General features: G+C 41.6%; 1 protein-coding gene across 1 annotated transcript in view; it reads left to right on the top strand.

The window, feature by feature from the left end:
* The first annotated feature begins 1,203 nt into the window (after positions 1-1,203).
* Positions 1,204-14,111, top strand: part of GLG1 (golgi glycoprotein 1) — a 136,758-nt gene continuing 123,850 nt past the window's right edge. The window contains exon 1 of the mRNA XM_051974640.1: positions 1,204-2,926. Coding sequence (XP_051830600.1) covers positions 2,333-2,926 — 594 coding nt within the window. The 5' untranslated portion in view covers positions 1,204-2,332. The remainder of the gene's footprint in view (positions 2,927-14,111) is intronic.

Here is a 14,111-nt window from a genome sequence, read left to right as displayed (position 1 = left end):
ATTCTCCTATCTTAGCAGTACCAACAAAGAAGGGAAGAAAAACACAGATTGGAGGCCACCGACTTAGCTGGCTGGCTTAGCTCCTTATCAACCTGCCACCCGGAGTCCAAATCAAAATCACTCTCTTCTGGCACTGGGAAGCTACAGTGATTATGGAGAGGATGTGATAGAGAACAAAAAGCAGAGTCTGGTTCTGTCATGTTCCTTCCCTTGGAAAAGGTTTTGCCCTTTCTGAGCCCCGGTAAATAAATTGGGCTGATTGATATCTAAAGCCTTTTTCAGTTGGAACATTCTCCCACTGCATCCGGGGCCATTTCCAGGTATTCTAACCTATATTTTCCCACTGGATCCAGATGGTTTTGGAAAAGAGAATCTGATGATTTTGCACAGTCTACTCATTTAAATCCAATTCCCTTGCAAGTCATCAGCTTCCTGTTGTCTTCGGTTTTCTTGGGGAAGGAAGGCCAGCTCTAATCATGCCCCAGTCCACTGAATGATCCCACTTACTGTAGATGGGGAAGAAAAGAATGAAGGGGAACATGGGGCAAGAAGATGTGACCTGAAGTGATTGGGAGCCCCAGGTCAGAACCTGGGGAAAAGTTATTCCTGTAAATAGAGCTTCTGACCAGTTTTCCTCTTCCCCAATTAGAGTGTAAACTCCTAGAGGGCAGGGACAGTATTTTCCTGTGGTTCTTTATCTAGCACAAAATGTCTAGCCTCAAAAATAGTAAATCCTTAAGAAATATCTCTAGAACAATGAGCAAACATGTAGTAAGAGACTACTATGTGCTCAACATCAGGATACAAAAACTGAGATACAAAAAAGGGCAAAAGAATAAAAATGAATAAATTCAAAATAATGTGAATTCACCAACTGGTGGACAGAAAAATGGTAAAATGGAAAAACGAAGGAATTGGGAGTTTAAGAGGCTTGGATGTTGTTTCAACTCTATCACAGGCTATGTGGCAGTGTGACTGTGACTCTGGCAAAGCCCCTTAGTTTCTGTGACATAGTTACCTAATTGGTCAAATGAGAGTGATACTATTGTATACTTACTGAACACTTGACCTGTGCATGGCCAAAAATGAAGTTGAATCTTGAATCTCACCTGTTTAGAATTCGTAACACAAAATTTTAAATGACTTTTTTTTAAAAATGGAAAAAAAAATGTCCAGAAGAGTTCCAAACACTTTATACATTTTACTTTCTTTCCTTTAAAAATTTTTCTTGGGGGATTGGGAGGGGGCAGATACTTCTAGGTTCAGGCTCATGTTCTGATTTTCTAACACCCCCTCCCCCCCAGAGAGAGGGAGTAGCCAACTGAAATCTATTCCTAACCCGTACACGGTACTCTCTCTTTTACCCAAACCTGAGAAATTGGAAAACCGATTGATGCTAGTTTCCTTTCCTCTCCATGCCCTTTAAGGGGAGCACAGACTAAAATGTCTGAAAGACATTTTCTGTCATATTGGCAGTAGACAAAGCTGGACTTGGAATCAGAAAATCTTGGGTTCCAATTCTTTTTCCAGTCCTTGCCAGTCAAGTCACTTCCTTATTCTGTGCCTCTATGTTCTCGCCTGTAAAATGAGAATAATAGTACCTGTTCCCCAGGATTGCTGCAAGAATCAAATGAGGTATTTGTAAAGTTCCTCTTAAAGAGCTCTAAATGCCGGCTATCTCACGAGATCAGATTTAGGGGTGTGCAGGACAAGGGCTGATGGTTACATTTTCAGTGTGAGCATTTTTATCCGACGCTACAAATCAGGGTTTGACTTGTTCACTGTTTAGACTTAAATGATGGAGAAAATGTAAGTGAAACGGAATAAACGTGAATAAAAAATAATAGAACAAAAATGAATCGCGTATACATCTCTCCTCCCCCTCAAATAGCTGCTGCTGGTTAAACTTTTGGCAGCAGGATCCTATCCACATGTCCATTATAAGGCGCCTAGAGCCCAGGAGACCCCCGGGTTCCACGAGCCTCCAGAAATGAACTGGGAGCAGGTGGCTGGGATGGGCGTGGGGGGGAACTTGCGGGAGAATCCAGAGCGCGCTCGCTCCCCTCCCAGGTCAGGAGGAACCTAGGTTGTCAGTAAATCGTTGTACACATAAAGTTGTTGTTTTTTAACGTTGCCTCAAGCAGCTGGGCGATGTGGTAGCCATCTTGGGAGAGCCACCAAGTAACACCGGTCAGAGGAACCATCCAGAGAGAAGCGAACACAACTCCGACTCAGCATTCTCCCTCTCTGCTTCCTTTCCTCAGTTTACCAAAAAAATAACTTAAGACGACCACGGTGTTCTCCAGGTTCGCTTTAGGCACCGCCATCTTGAATGTGGCATCACCCTTTCTCCCGTAACCTTTCTCCTGCGCCGCTAGGCCGCTCCCCATTCGCCGGGGGCGACGGCGGCGCACGCCCCCGTGGCCCCGCCCCTCATTTAAATACGTGGCGGCGCCGGGTACGTCGAGGCTGCCGCGGACCCAAGATGGCGGCGTGTGGACGTGTACGGAGGATGTTCCCCTTGTCCGCGGCTCTGCCGCTGCTTCTACTCGTGGCGGTCCGGGCCCAGAAGTCCCAGAATCTGGGAGCCCTCCACCAGCCTCTGGGGCTGAACTTCAAGAGCTTCGGCGAGGTCGTGGAGCCGCAGGCTCAAGCGCACGCCCAGCAGCCGCTTCAGCAGCAGCCGCAGCCGCAGGCGCCGCCGCAGCAGCCTCAGCAGCCTCAGCAGCAGCAGCAGCAGCAGCAGCCGCCGCAGCAGCCCTTCCCGGCTGGAGCCGGGCCGGCCCGGCGGGGCGGCGGAGGGCCCAGCGGCGGCTGGAAGCTGGCGGAGGAGGAGACGTGTCGGGAGGACGTGACCCGGGTGTGCCCCAAGCACACCTGGAGCAACAACCTGGCCGTGCTGGAGTGTCTGCAGGATGTGCGGGAGGTGAGTCCGCGGGAAGAGGCAGAGGCACGGGCCGGGCGGGGGGGCAGGCCCAGGCAAACCCCAGGCCATCCCGCCCGGCGCTTGGGGCCGGCCGCCCGCGCCCGCTCCCTCCTCTCCGAGGCCCCCAGCTCGGGTTCGGGGCTGGGGGAGGGGGCGGTGTCCGAGGGGCGGCTGGCCGGCGAAATCCTGCCGAGTCTGGTCCCTTCCCTCCGGCCTTTTGTGTGTCCGCAGGCGCGCTCGGAGCGCCTCGGCGGGGCGCGCGCCTGGGGGCTTGTCAATTTCCTCCCCTCCCCCTCCCCCACTGACAGCTCGAGGAAGTCCCTTTAAAGCCGCGGAAGCCGCTACTTTATATCTGTTGGCGGGGGAGGCTCCGCCGCCGGCCAAGCGCTTCTTCTCAGGAGTCCGGTCCCCTGGAGCGCCAAGGGTGGGCTAGGATCCCGGGACACCTGGCGATGGTTAGAGTTGGAGCCACGCTAAGGACTCGTCGGATTTGTAAAGCGCTTTAATGTGCACGTGGATCACCGTCTTCTCTCCCCTCTCCTTTTTCCCTCGCCCCTATCTCCGAGGGGAGGCGTGGGTGTGCAGTTAGCTTTTACTGGTCTGGAAACCTAGGCCCGCAGCGGTTAGGGGCCTTTGCCCGGGATGTTGTTGTTTTCCCAGCTTTGCTGGTGAGGAAACTGAGGCCGGCAGCGCTTAGGGGCCTTTGCACAGAGTGTTGTTGTTATTATCCTAGTTTTACATGTGGGGAAACTGAGGCCAGAGCGGTTAGGGGCCTTTGCCAGAAATCTCATAGCAAGCAGTTAAGGCAAGAGGGGAAGACTTGTCTCGGCTATTATTCAGCCCAACAGTCTCTTAACTTCACTCTTGGATGAATGGGTAGGAAGTATCCTTTTTAAGGTCTGTTAGTATGCAACACAAAAGCATGACAGGTTGGTGCTGCTTTTGAAAATGAAACAGAACTGGGGTTAGCCTTTGAGGTTGGTGATCGATCCCTTATAAATCATGGGATGGCCTGTTTTTCTGCTATCCGAATGTAGTTTTAGTTCTCTGTTGGTAACTTCATGATGGGTAGGCAGGAATTGTTGATATTACTAAATTAGGACCAGTACATTAAATTGGTCAATACTGAGCATTTTTCTCTTTCCTGTGGAGGTCATGATGCAGACACAGAGGTGCGTGGTGGACTGTTCTAAGTCTTATTTACGGGAGGCAATAATAGGGCTATTAGAGTTTGTTGGAGCAGTTGATCTGTTGAGAGAAAGCATCCTGGATAAATGTAGGTATTTAATTTCCTACTCTACTCTGTCCTCTAGGCTAAGGACCATTTTTAAAGTATAATAAGGTTGTGAGAAGCAGCTGAGTGTAACAGATAACTGACGGGCTTGGAATCTGGAAAACCTGAATGCTGCTAGTCATTAACTTCTCTCTGCCTCGGGCAATGGGCTCCGCTTGGAGTTGTGATCAGTTGATGACCTACTTTAGTTGAGGGAGTTTCCCTTCTTTGGAGCGGAGGATTCCTACACAAACGAAATAACCGATGCCGTTTAACAATGATAACAATTTTTTACTTAGGAAGACAACAGTTTTAGAGATTAGGAAATTTGTTCCTAGATAAATTTGGTCTTCAACAATTTAAGTTTAGAATTTTGTAAAAATGAGAAAAGCTTATATTTGAATAACACTTTCTTGTTTATAGACTACATTATATGTATTTTCATTTGCTCTTCCTAACTGCATTTGTTATGATTTTTTCCTCCTTTTACTTTTCCTGACTTGTTTTTGTTAGAGTTGTTGTGAGTGAGGTTTTTAACTATAGCAGCTTTAGAGGTTTGGAGACTAGTAGAACAATTAGATGTGCTTTGGATTTTCGTTGATCCTCTGGTGTATTCTCTTAGGATTCTTTCCCTCTGTAATTAGATGTGTGGTTGATTTTCCTCTTCATTCAGTGATTTCCATATCTATTAATGGTGTCATTTGCTCCTGCTGTTAAGCAGAATCAAAGGATTTTTTATGTGTATGCTGATAGGGAAGGCTGACCCTTTCTGCCTTCCTTTTCCTCCCCACCCTGCATGTGCTAAAGGACCTGTGGTTTTGTTAGTGTGTGAACTTCCTCCACTAAAGCAGATTGCAATCAGTTTATAACTTTTCTGGTCTTTGAGGATTGTGTGAGGCCTTGGTGATCCCATTGCTGACCGGGAGAGGGGAGTGTTTGAATTGAAGTTTGGGGCCTCCCAGGGCGGCACTCTATATGCTCCTTTACATGAAATGCAGTAGGAATGTTTAAAACCCAGCAGTCTCTATTATAATTCCCATTAATCATGCTAGTGGAGGGTAGGCTATTTATATGGGACTAATTACAGGATCTGTTAAATAGTCATAGTAGATGACATCCTGCTTTATTAAATCGAAAATATCCCAGGTCAGGAATCTAGTCCTTGCTAGGTTATTAGCCCAATTTGGTAACAGGACACAAAAGGACTGGAGATGACTTCTTATTGTTTCCTTTACAGGGGTGATATAAATTTTCCAAAGGAAGCCTTGATGATAAGGCTTTCATTTATAATGATTCACTGGACTGTCTTAAACAGTTCTTTATACACAGAAGATGCTTAGTAAATGCTGTTGATTGACTAATGAGGATCCATGAAATAGTGTGGAGATAGATGTCTTCTAAATTGAAGCTGCTGTAGTTTAAAAAACATCACCACCCTGCTTTCTGTTTTATTTTAGTGTCTTCAACATGGAATCTTATTTCATGTGACTGGAATGTATCAGCTCTGATGGATATATTTGAAAGAAGCAACATAGTTAAGGAAATGTACTTTAGGTGTAATGTGGAATGGAGAGAGATTTTTTTTGTTGTGAACAGGAACATTTGGCAAAAAAAAGCTCAGAACCTTTTTATTCCTTTGAACTTTAATCTAGAGAAGTTTGTGTGTATTCTTTTTTCGTTGCTGAGGCAATTGGAGTTAAGTGTCTTACCCAGGATCACACAGATAGGAAGTGTTAAGTATCTGAGATCATATTTGAACTCAGGTCCTTCTGACTTCAGAGCTGGTGCTCTTATATCCATTGCACCACTTACCTGCGTGTGTGTATATATGTATGTATGTGTGTGTATATGTATATATATATATATTCTTATGAGGATTATGAAAAAAGGGGCTGAATCCATGGAATATTTAAATGTAAAGAATTCAAACTGCTTTCTTTTGGTTATAAGCATTCTGTTGAGGTGTCCGATTAAGTCTTAAATTTCATCAGCTTTTTAGTTTGTTTTTTTTCCCCCAACTCAGGTAGTAAGATTTATGTTGTAGTTTACATTATAAATGTTCTTAAAGGTAATGATTAATGCTAATGAAGTAAATTCGGTGTTTTCCCAAGGTTAATTTAAATCTGCCTGTGGAATTGGGTATGCTAGTGACATTTGACATCTTAGTTGAACAATATGAAGCTTTGCTTAATATTCAATCAGAATTGTTTAGTTTATGACTTTTTTCTTAGCTTCCATTTTGAAAATGTGTTAAGTGGGAGTCTTAAAGATTTTCTCAGATTAATATTTTTAAAACTTTAATCCACCAAAGGTCCATCAAGGAAATGATGGTAGTGATGACTGATTAGTAGCCTTGGAAAGTGAAAACTTCTCTTTAAAGCATAATCATAAAGAGCAAAGTACAAATTTCCCCCTACTCCATATGAAGGACAAGGGAGATTTCGACTTTCCTTGGAAGAGGCTAGGGGAGCACCAGATCTGAAGTCCCCACAAGACCTGCATTCAGATCTTGCCTCACAATAACTAACTCTATGACCCTTGACAGGTCATTTAATCTGTGCTTTAGCTTCTTCATTTGTAAAAATAGAGCTGATAAGGGTACCTGGGTTTTTGTGGGGATCAAACTCAAGTAAAAATCAGAATCTCTGCAGCCCTTAAAAAACTTCAAATTAACATTATTTATGTTGTATTTTGTGTTCCCTTCTCTGGGAAATTTTGACTGGCTCCAAGTGTGATGCCTTTGTTTTAACTTTCCTGGGGCCTTTAATTCATTCTCTGTGCCAATAGTAAATGCTAAGGTTCAGGGCCTTTACAGCCCATTCTCAGAGAGAGTATTCATTGAGTTATGATGATTACAATTCACCTTTATATTCAACTTTAAGGTTATGAGATAGCACAAATAACAGCCATTTTACAAACCCATTGAGACCAGAGAACCAGCCTGGTGCAAGGGCCAGAGTTGGGCAGGGTTTTACAATGGAATTATTTTCTGGCTCCTTGACTTTGCACAGATTTCTCCTAGGCCTGTAATGCCAGGAAGCAGCCTTTGTCAGACCTACCTTTTTGTACTTTCTGGGCTCTTCCTTCTCAAAGCCATTTCTCTTTAGATTAATTGTTCTCCTTTTCTGTTCAGACAATCTTGTTTTATTTGTTTATAGGTTTTATCTGACCCCAATGGAATGTATACTCTTTGGAGCCTGGACTGTTTTTTGTTTGTGTATTCCTCTTGCCTTGAAATAATAGTTCCCTTCTGAGATTTTTGTGACTTGCGGCACTTGAACCCAGCTCTCCTGTCAAATCTGGGCCTTTTTCAGCTATTTCATGTAGAATTGAACACAAATTAATGGGTCAGCCTTAAACCAAAAAATGTGCACGAAACAAAAAGACACTTTCAGACTCCTACATCTACTTAATTTGCATAAAATAGGGCTGCTTCCTAAGCTTCTGCTTCTCCAGAGGGAGCTAGAAGACCTGATAGACAGCTGGGAAGTGGGGAGCAGCTGGACCCATTGTAGGCCAATTGCTGGAGGCACATAAATTGTACTGTTTACGGTTGAGTCACATGGAACTAGAGAATCCTTCTCTGGCCTGGTCTTCTTGTCAGGAACAACTGTCCATAATGATAATCATAATTGATATTTGCATAGCAGTTTAAAATTTGCAAAGTACTTTATAGGCCCCAAGAGAGTTAGAACAAAGGCATCACACTTGGAGCCAGTCAGAATTCCCCAGAGAAGGGAAATGTTTAAGAACATAAAAATAAAATACAACATAAATATCTGTGAGCCTCACATAACCCTTTGAGATAGTTTTTACAGGTCTTGTTCTCTATTTTTGTAGATGAGGATACTGAGATTCTAAGAAGTAAGTGATTTTTACCTCGGATAAAAAACTCAAACGTTGTTGTAGTTTACTGCATACCAGGCACTCTGAGAGGTAACAACATTACAACTATCTCATTTAAATCTCATGAGTTCCCTGGGAAGTGGGTGCTGTTATTATCCCCATTTGTAGAAGAGGAAACTGAGTTAAACAAAGGTGGGCTGCCTGGCCCAGGGTTACAAGTCCCAGAAAGTTAGATTTGAATTCAGGTTTTCCTGCCTCCAGGCTAGTGCACTTCACATGGCTAGTGCTCCTTACCTGCCTGGGATTCCAGAGCTAAATAAGTGTCTTAGTCAGAATGTGAATTTCAGTCCTTCCTGACATCTAAAACTAAACTTAAAAATTGTGGAATTCCATTTCTTTTGCTGCCTAAAAAACAATCCCAACAACTGCATGAAAGAAATAACGTGGAGCCCTGGCTCTTAAAGTCCTGGCTTCCACTTTATCCTAATACATCAGGCCTCTGTGAATCTGGATTAGCCTTAGTGTTGCCGTCGCAGACTTGTTAAGCTTTCAGAACTCCCCAGTGGCGATGGAACTAGATTAAAATGTAATTGGGAAATGTTTAACAATAACAACAACAAAAAAATAGAAACACAATACAACAATATTAATTTATGGTTTTAGGAATTATTACTTTTATTTGTATTTGATGAACCTGCTCAGGCAACTTTTTAAGATTATGCACTGAAGGGGAGGTACCTACATATCTTGGTAGAAAGAGTTTCTTCCTTTGGAATTTGCCTGTGTGAGTGAAACTACAGATTTAGCCCCTGACCCCTCTCTTATCACCACATACTTGACACTCCAATGAGTGGGAACAGCCTATTTAATTTTGGGAGAGCTGATCAGGACTGAGAATACAAAGGCAAGAACAAAGCTGCCTCTGCCTCCAAGTAGCTCCAAATTCTTTTTTCTTTTTGCACTTAATAGTATTTTTTTTCCAATTTTAAATAAAGATAGTTTTTAATACATTTTTGTAAGATATTGAGTTCCAGATTTTTTTCTCTCCCTAAAAACAGCAATCTGATAGAGATTGTTGTACATGTATACAATCATGTTAAATATATTTCTACTTTCATTATGTATAAAAGAATCAGAACAAAAGGAGAAAAATGGTAAACTCAGAGTTGTAATTTGCATTTCTCTATTCAATAGTGATTTAGAGTATTTTTCATATGAACATAGTTTTATTATTTTGTTCATCTGAAAATTGCCTGTTCATATCCTTTGATCATTCCTCAATTGGGGAATGACTTGTATTCTTATAAATTTGACACAGTTCTCTATATATTTGAGAAATGAGATCTTTATCAGAAGCTCTGGTTGTAAAACTTGTTTCCCAGCTTTCTGCTTTCAAGGAGCTTATCTTTTGCCAGTGGAGGGAGATACTTGGGTGGAGAAGGAAGGAGTAGGGTGGAGGATGGAGGAGAATGATGAGAGGTCTCCGGAAGAGGGTACAATTGAAACTTTGAAGGAAACAGGAGGCAGAAATACATTCCTGCCTGGGGAGAAAGGAAGTGGAATGTGGGCAGCAGAGGAGAGGGCTGGGCAGTGGGAGGGAGGGAACAGGTGGTAAAGGAGCCTGAACTCGGTCCTGGAGGTGGCTGGGTGAGGAAGAGAAGCTATAGGCAGGGGACCAGTCAGACCAGGACAGGGCTGAGCCCTTCCCCAGCTTCACTGGGGCCAGTGTCATCCTTCCTCCAAGGGGATATCACATCTGTCCTGCTCTCCCCCAGTCTTCCTTTTAAGTGCTTGGTCCTTATATTGTGAACGCCAGCCCTTCACTAATTCTCTGCGCTCCCCTGCTTTCACTGACCTCAGATGAGGTGTCTACAACTGGACTCTCATGAGAGTGAGAGGTGCCTTGTGGGAGTGAGCCGAGCTTTGTTTGGGACTGCTGCTGATGTTATTGTTTGGCCATTTCAGTTGTGGCCCCAGGACACTGAAGCAGTTGTCCATTTCCTTCTCCAGCTCATTTTACAGATGAGGAAACCGAGGCAGGCAGGGTGAAGTGACTTGTCCAGGGTCCCACAGGGGCTTGTTCTATCCACTGTGCCGACCCTACCCATTATGGCTGCCAGTAAATCACCTCTAACTCTGTGGTCTCAACTGTCAAAGAAAGCTGACTGTTGGACTACGTGATTTTTCATTTGCTAGTACTGACATTTCATAACCTAAGCACAAAAAGATTTTTTGTTAGTCAATAACATAACTGATTTTTTGGGGGGTGGGGCAGTGGCGGCAAGGGGTCTTGGTGAGGGAGTTTATTTGGCTTTGAGTCTGGACTCATTGGAGCCTAACTACTACAGGTCACTGGGGAAGAAATAGGATATAGACAAGTTTGGAAAACAGATCATAAGCTTGAACAAATAACTTCATTTATCTAGACATCTGCTGGAGCTCTTTCTCTATTAAAAGTTGAGTAGCTAATCACTTCTTGACTTGTTTAGTGATCCTTCATTTAGCAGCCAAGGTGACTTTCCTAAAGCTCAGGTCTGACCATGTCACTCCTCTGTTCAGTAAACACCAGGCACTTCTCGTCCCCTGTGGGATCAAATAAAAAAATGCTGTTTGGCACTCAGAATCCTTGAAAATCTCGTTCCCTTCTTCTGTTCCTCCTTCCTTGCCAGAGGTACTCTTAGATCCAGTGTTACTGGTTTCCTGGTTGTTCTAAGGAGCAAGACATTATTACATCTCTTAGGACTGGACGTTTTCCTTCAGCTGTAGCCCAGGTCTGGAATACTCTCCTCAACATCCACTGACCTCCCTGGCTTCCTTTAGGTCCCAGCTGGTGGTGGTGATTGTCCTTGAAGAGGACCCAGATGACACCACTCTATTAAGAGTCCTTCTGTGGCTGATCAGACTGTTATAAGCATGGAATGCTCTGCATTCTACATGACCTGTGGATTGGACCACAAATAGTTCATATGAACATTTGAAGTGAATTTAGTCCCAACTAAAATCTCATCTTCTATTGGAAACCTTTCTCAACTTCTTCATTCTAGTGCCTTTCCTCTGATAATTATTTCTCTGGATAGCTTGCTTTGTATATATATTTTTTGTATTTTGTCTCCCTGTTGGGTAGTGAACTCCTTGAGGATTCCTTGTCTTTTGCTTCTTTTTTGTATTTATCATGTTTAGCTCAATGCCTGTTACATAGTAAGTACTTAATAAACATTTAGTGATTTATTATTGATTGATTTTGGATCTGATTCTTATTAACTGGAAGGAACTAGTTGTTGGGACTAGAGATTATGGTAGGTGGGGCAGTGACCAGTTCACGATAGAGGAAAGAAATTGTGGGCGCCCCAAATGCAAGATTTCAACAGGTTGGTTCAAACCAACACATGAACATGAACAGAGGGACAGGGAAATGAGAATATAGTATATTTGGTGATTAAGAAAGCAGTAATTATAGTTTCTAGTCATTAGATTAGAATGCTTTGCATTCTTTTTTTTTATTAAAGCTTTTTATTTTTAAAATATATACATGGATAATTTTTCAACATGTACCCCTATAAAATCCTGTGTTCCAGTTTTTCTCTCTGCCTTCCTCCCACTCCCTCCCCCAGATAGCAAGTGAAACAATATTTATTAAACATGTGCATTTCTTCCACGAATATCATGCTACACAAGAAAAACCAGATCAAAAAGGGAAAAAAAATGAGAAAGAAAACAAAAATGCAGGCCAAATGAGTGAAAGTACTATGTTGTCCACCTTCAGTTCCCAGTCTTCTCTTTCAGGGTGCAGATAGCTCTCATCATAAGACCATTGAAACTGACCTGAATCAACTCATTGCTGAGGAAAGCCATGTCCATCAGAATTGATCATCACATAATCTTGTTGCCATATACAATAATCTCCTGGTTCTGCTCATTTCACTTAGCATCAGTTCATATAAATCTCCAGGTCTGCATATAAAAATTAAGAAACTGAACTGAATGAAGTAGAGGTTGAGTCTGTGAGAAGAGCAAGACTTAGGAAGATCTTGAATACTATTGTTGGAGAATTTTAGGTATGATTTAATAGGCAAGTCCATAAACCTGCTGAATAATCTAGATATAGTATTTGTTGATAGAAAATTATTGCATTCTGCTTTATTGTGCAGGAGTGAGAAGTAAAACACTTAGGCAACCCAAAATTGAGACATGTTTATCTTTTATTTGAGTCCCAATGTGTTTAAATCTAGCTGTTAAGTTCAGCCAATAGTTGTCTAAAATATTATTCTTGTTTACTATGAGAAATTTAAAAAGGAAGCACTGGTTATACATATAATAGCATGTAATTGTACTTAGTTTTAAAATTGTCTTTAGTTTTAAAATTTACTTAATTGTCCAGATTTAAAATTTTTAATTTTAAAAACTTCCTATTACTTTCTGAGCTCTTTGTACATGGCAAGAGAATTCCTCTCCTTTCCAACATTCTGAGCCTATGTAGTAGTTTAACCCTATAGAGTTAATTGGGGCCTATTAAACTGTACTATATAAATTTCAAACTTAAGGGGAAAAATTCCTATATAACTTTAGTTGTTGTTTGTCCTTTGTATTCAAAGAGGACCATGATATCAGGGAGATGAGGCTGTGACATGCGAGTAAGTTGTATTCAGGTGAGGGAGGGCTGGGCCTTGTGTCTGGGATTTTCTGGCTTTTGAGCTACATCATATGGTTTCTCAACCATAGACATGCAACAACCATTTATACATTCTTTTAGAAGAGAAATATTTTCCAAAGGGAAAAGAGGTTGATTTAAAGAGCCAGATCTTGTAGCTTTGAGGCAGGCGTGGTATGCTCGATGCCATGCTGTTTTTTTTGACACATACTGGCTGTGGTTTTGATTTTGGAATTATAATCAGATAAAGTATTCCTGGAAAATGGTATGTCAGTTTATCCTCCTATAGCTCCACTCACCATTTTTGTAATTTTCCAAACCACAATACCCTTCCAAAGTCACTACTTCCTTATTATGTGAGGTTTTCTCTTATTAAAATGTCAGCTCCTTGGGGTAAGGTTTCGAATTTGGAATTATAGTGCTTGATACATAGAAAGCATTTAATAAATGCGTTTTCATTCATGCACCTCCGCAGTGTGTATTCTTAGATAGACTTGTTCAGTCACATGTAGCATATGTTGAGGCCATACTGGCCATGTTGAGGCCAATTAAGCCTTCTGAATTCCAAGGAGACTATTTTCTTTTTCCACTGTCACAATCCCTCTCCTATCTCAGGTTCTTTTTACATTTCTCAGATGATGAAATGAGAAGTTGCCAAAATGTTTGTGAGTTCAAAAATTGAACTTGACACATTCATTTTATTTAAGAGACAGAGAGACAGAGACAGAAACACTACTTTCCGCTTTCCTGTCTTTCCAAGAGGGTTCCATCAACAAAACATTGTTTTTCCCCTCTGGATTTTTTTTTTTTAAATTTTTTTTTGGTTATCATTAATTTCAGCTTTCCTTTCTCACTGTCTCATGTGGTTATTCAATTACAATAGTAATAATTTATATAGCACTTAAGGATTTACAAAAACACTTTGATATATTAGCTCATTATTATGTTGTTAGGTTGTAGTGATGTAGTGATTTGCATAAGAATTTCTGGGATTCTGTTTCCAAATGGACTCTTCAAGTACCAAAGTTCTTTCATTGCCTATGGAACATTTTCTTTTTTTCTATGTTAGATGGGGAGTTTTGTTTTTGATTTAGAAAAACTTAGATTGTTCTACTTGGATTAGAAATTTCTTTTTTAGAATTTTGTTTTCAAATTATCTTAAAAGATTTTTCTATAACTTAAATTTAGTATAATGCCAACAGGCATTTACAGTAAACTTAAAGAAAACTATCAAGTATTTTATTGGTGCTTTTTGTCATTTTATCAATCATTTTAGAATCCCACAACTCCAGATTGAGCCATTCTTTTTTAATAGAAAAATACTCTATACAGTGACTGTATTTGGCAGTACTGAGACAGTAAATTCTGGATTTAGACTATTATTTACTATTATAAATACTTGTCTCCATCCCCACATT

The sequence above is a fragment of the Antechinus flavipes genome, chromosome 2, assembly GCF_016432865.1.
Source record: "Antechinus flavipes isolate AdamAnt ecotype Samford, QLD, Australia chromosome 2, AdamAnt_v2, whole genome shotgun sequence".
Classification (NCBI taxonomy): domain Eukaryota; kingdom Metazoa; phylum Chordata; class Mammalia; order Dasyuromorphia; family Dasyuridae; genus Antechinus; species Antechinus flavipes.
This window is presented reverse-complemented; position numbering and strand designations above follow the sequence as displayed.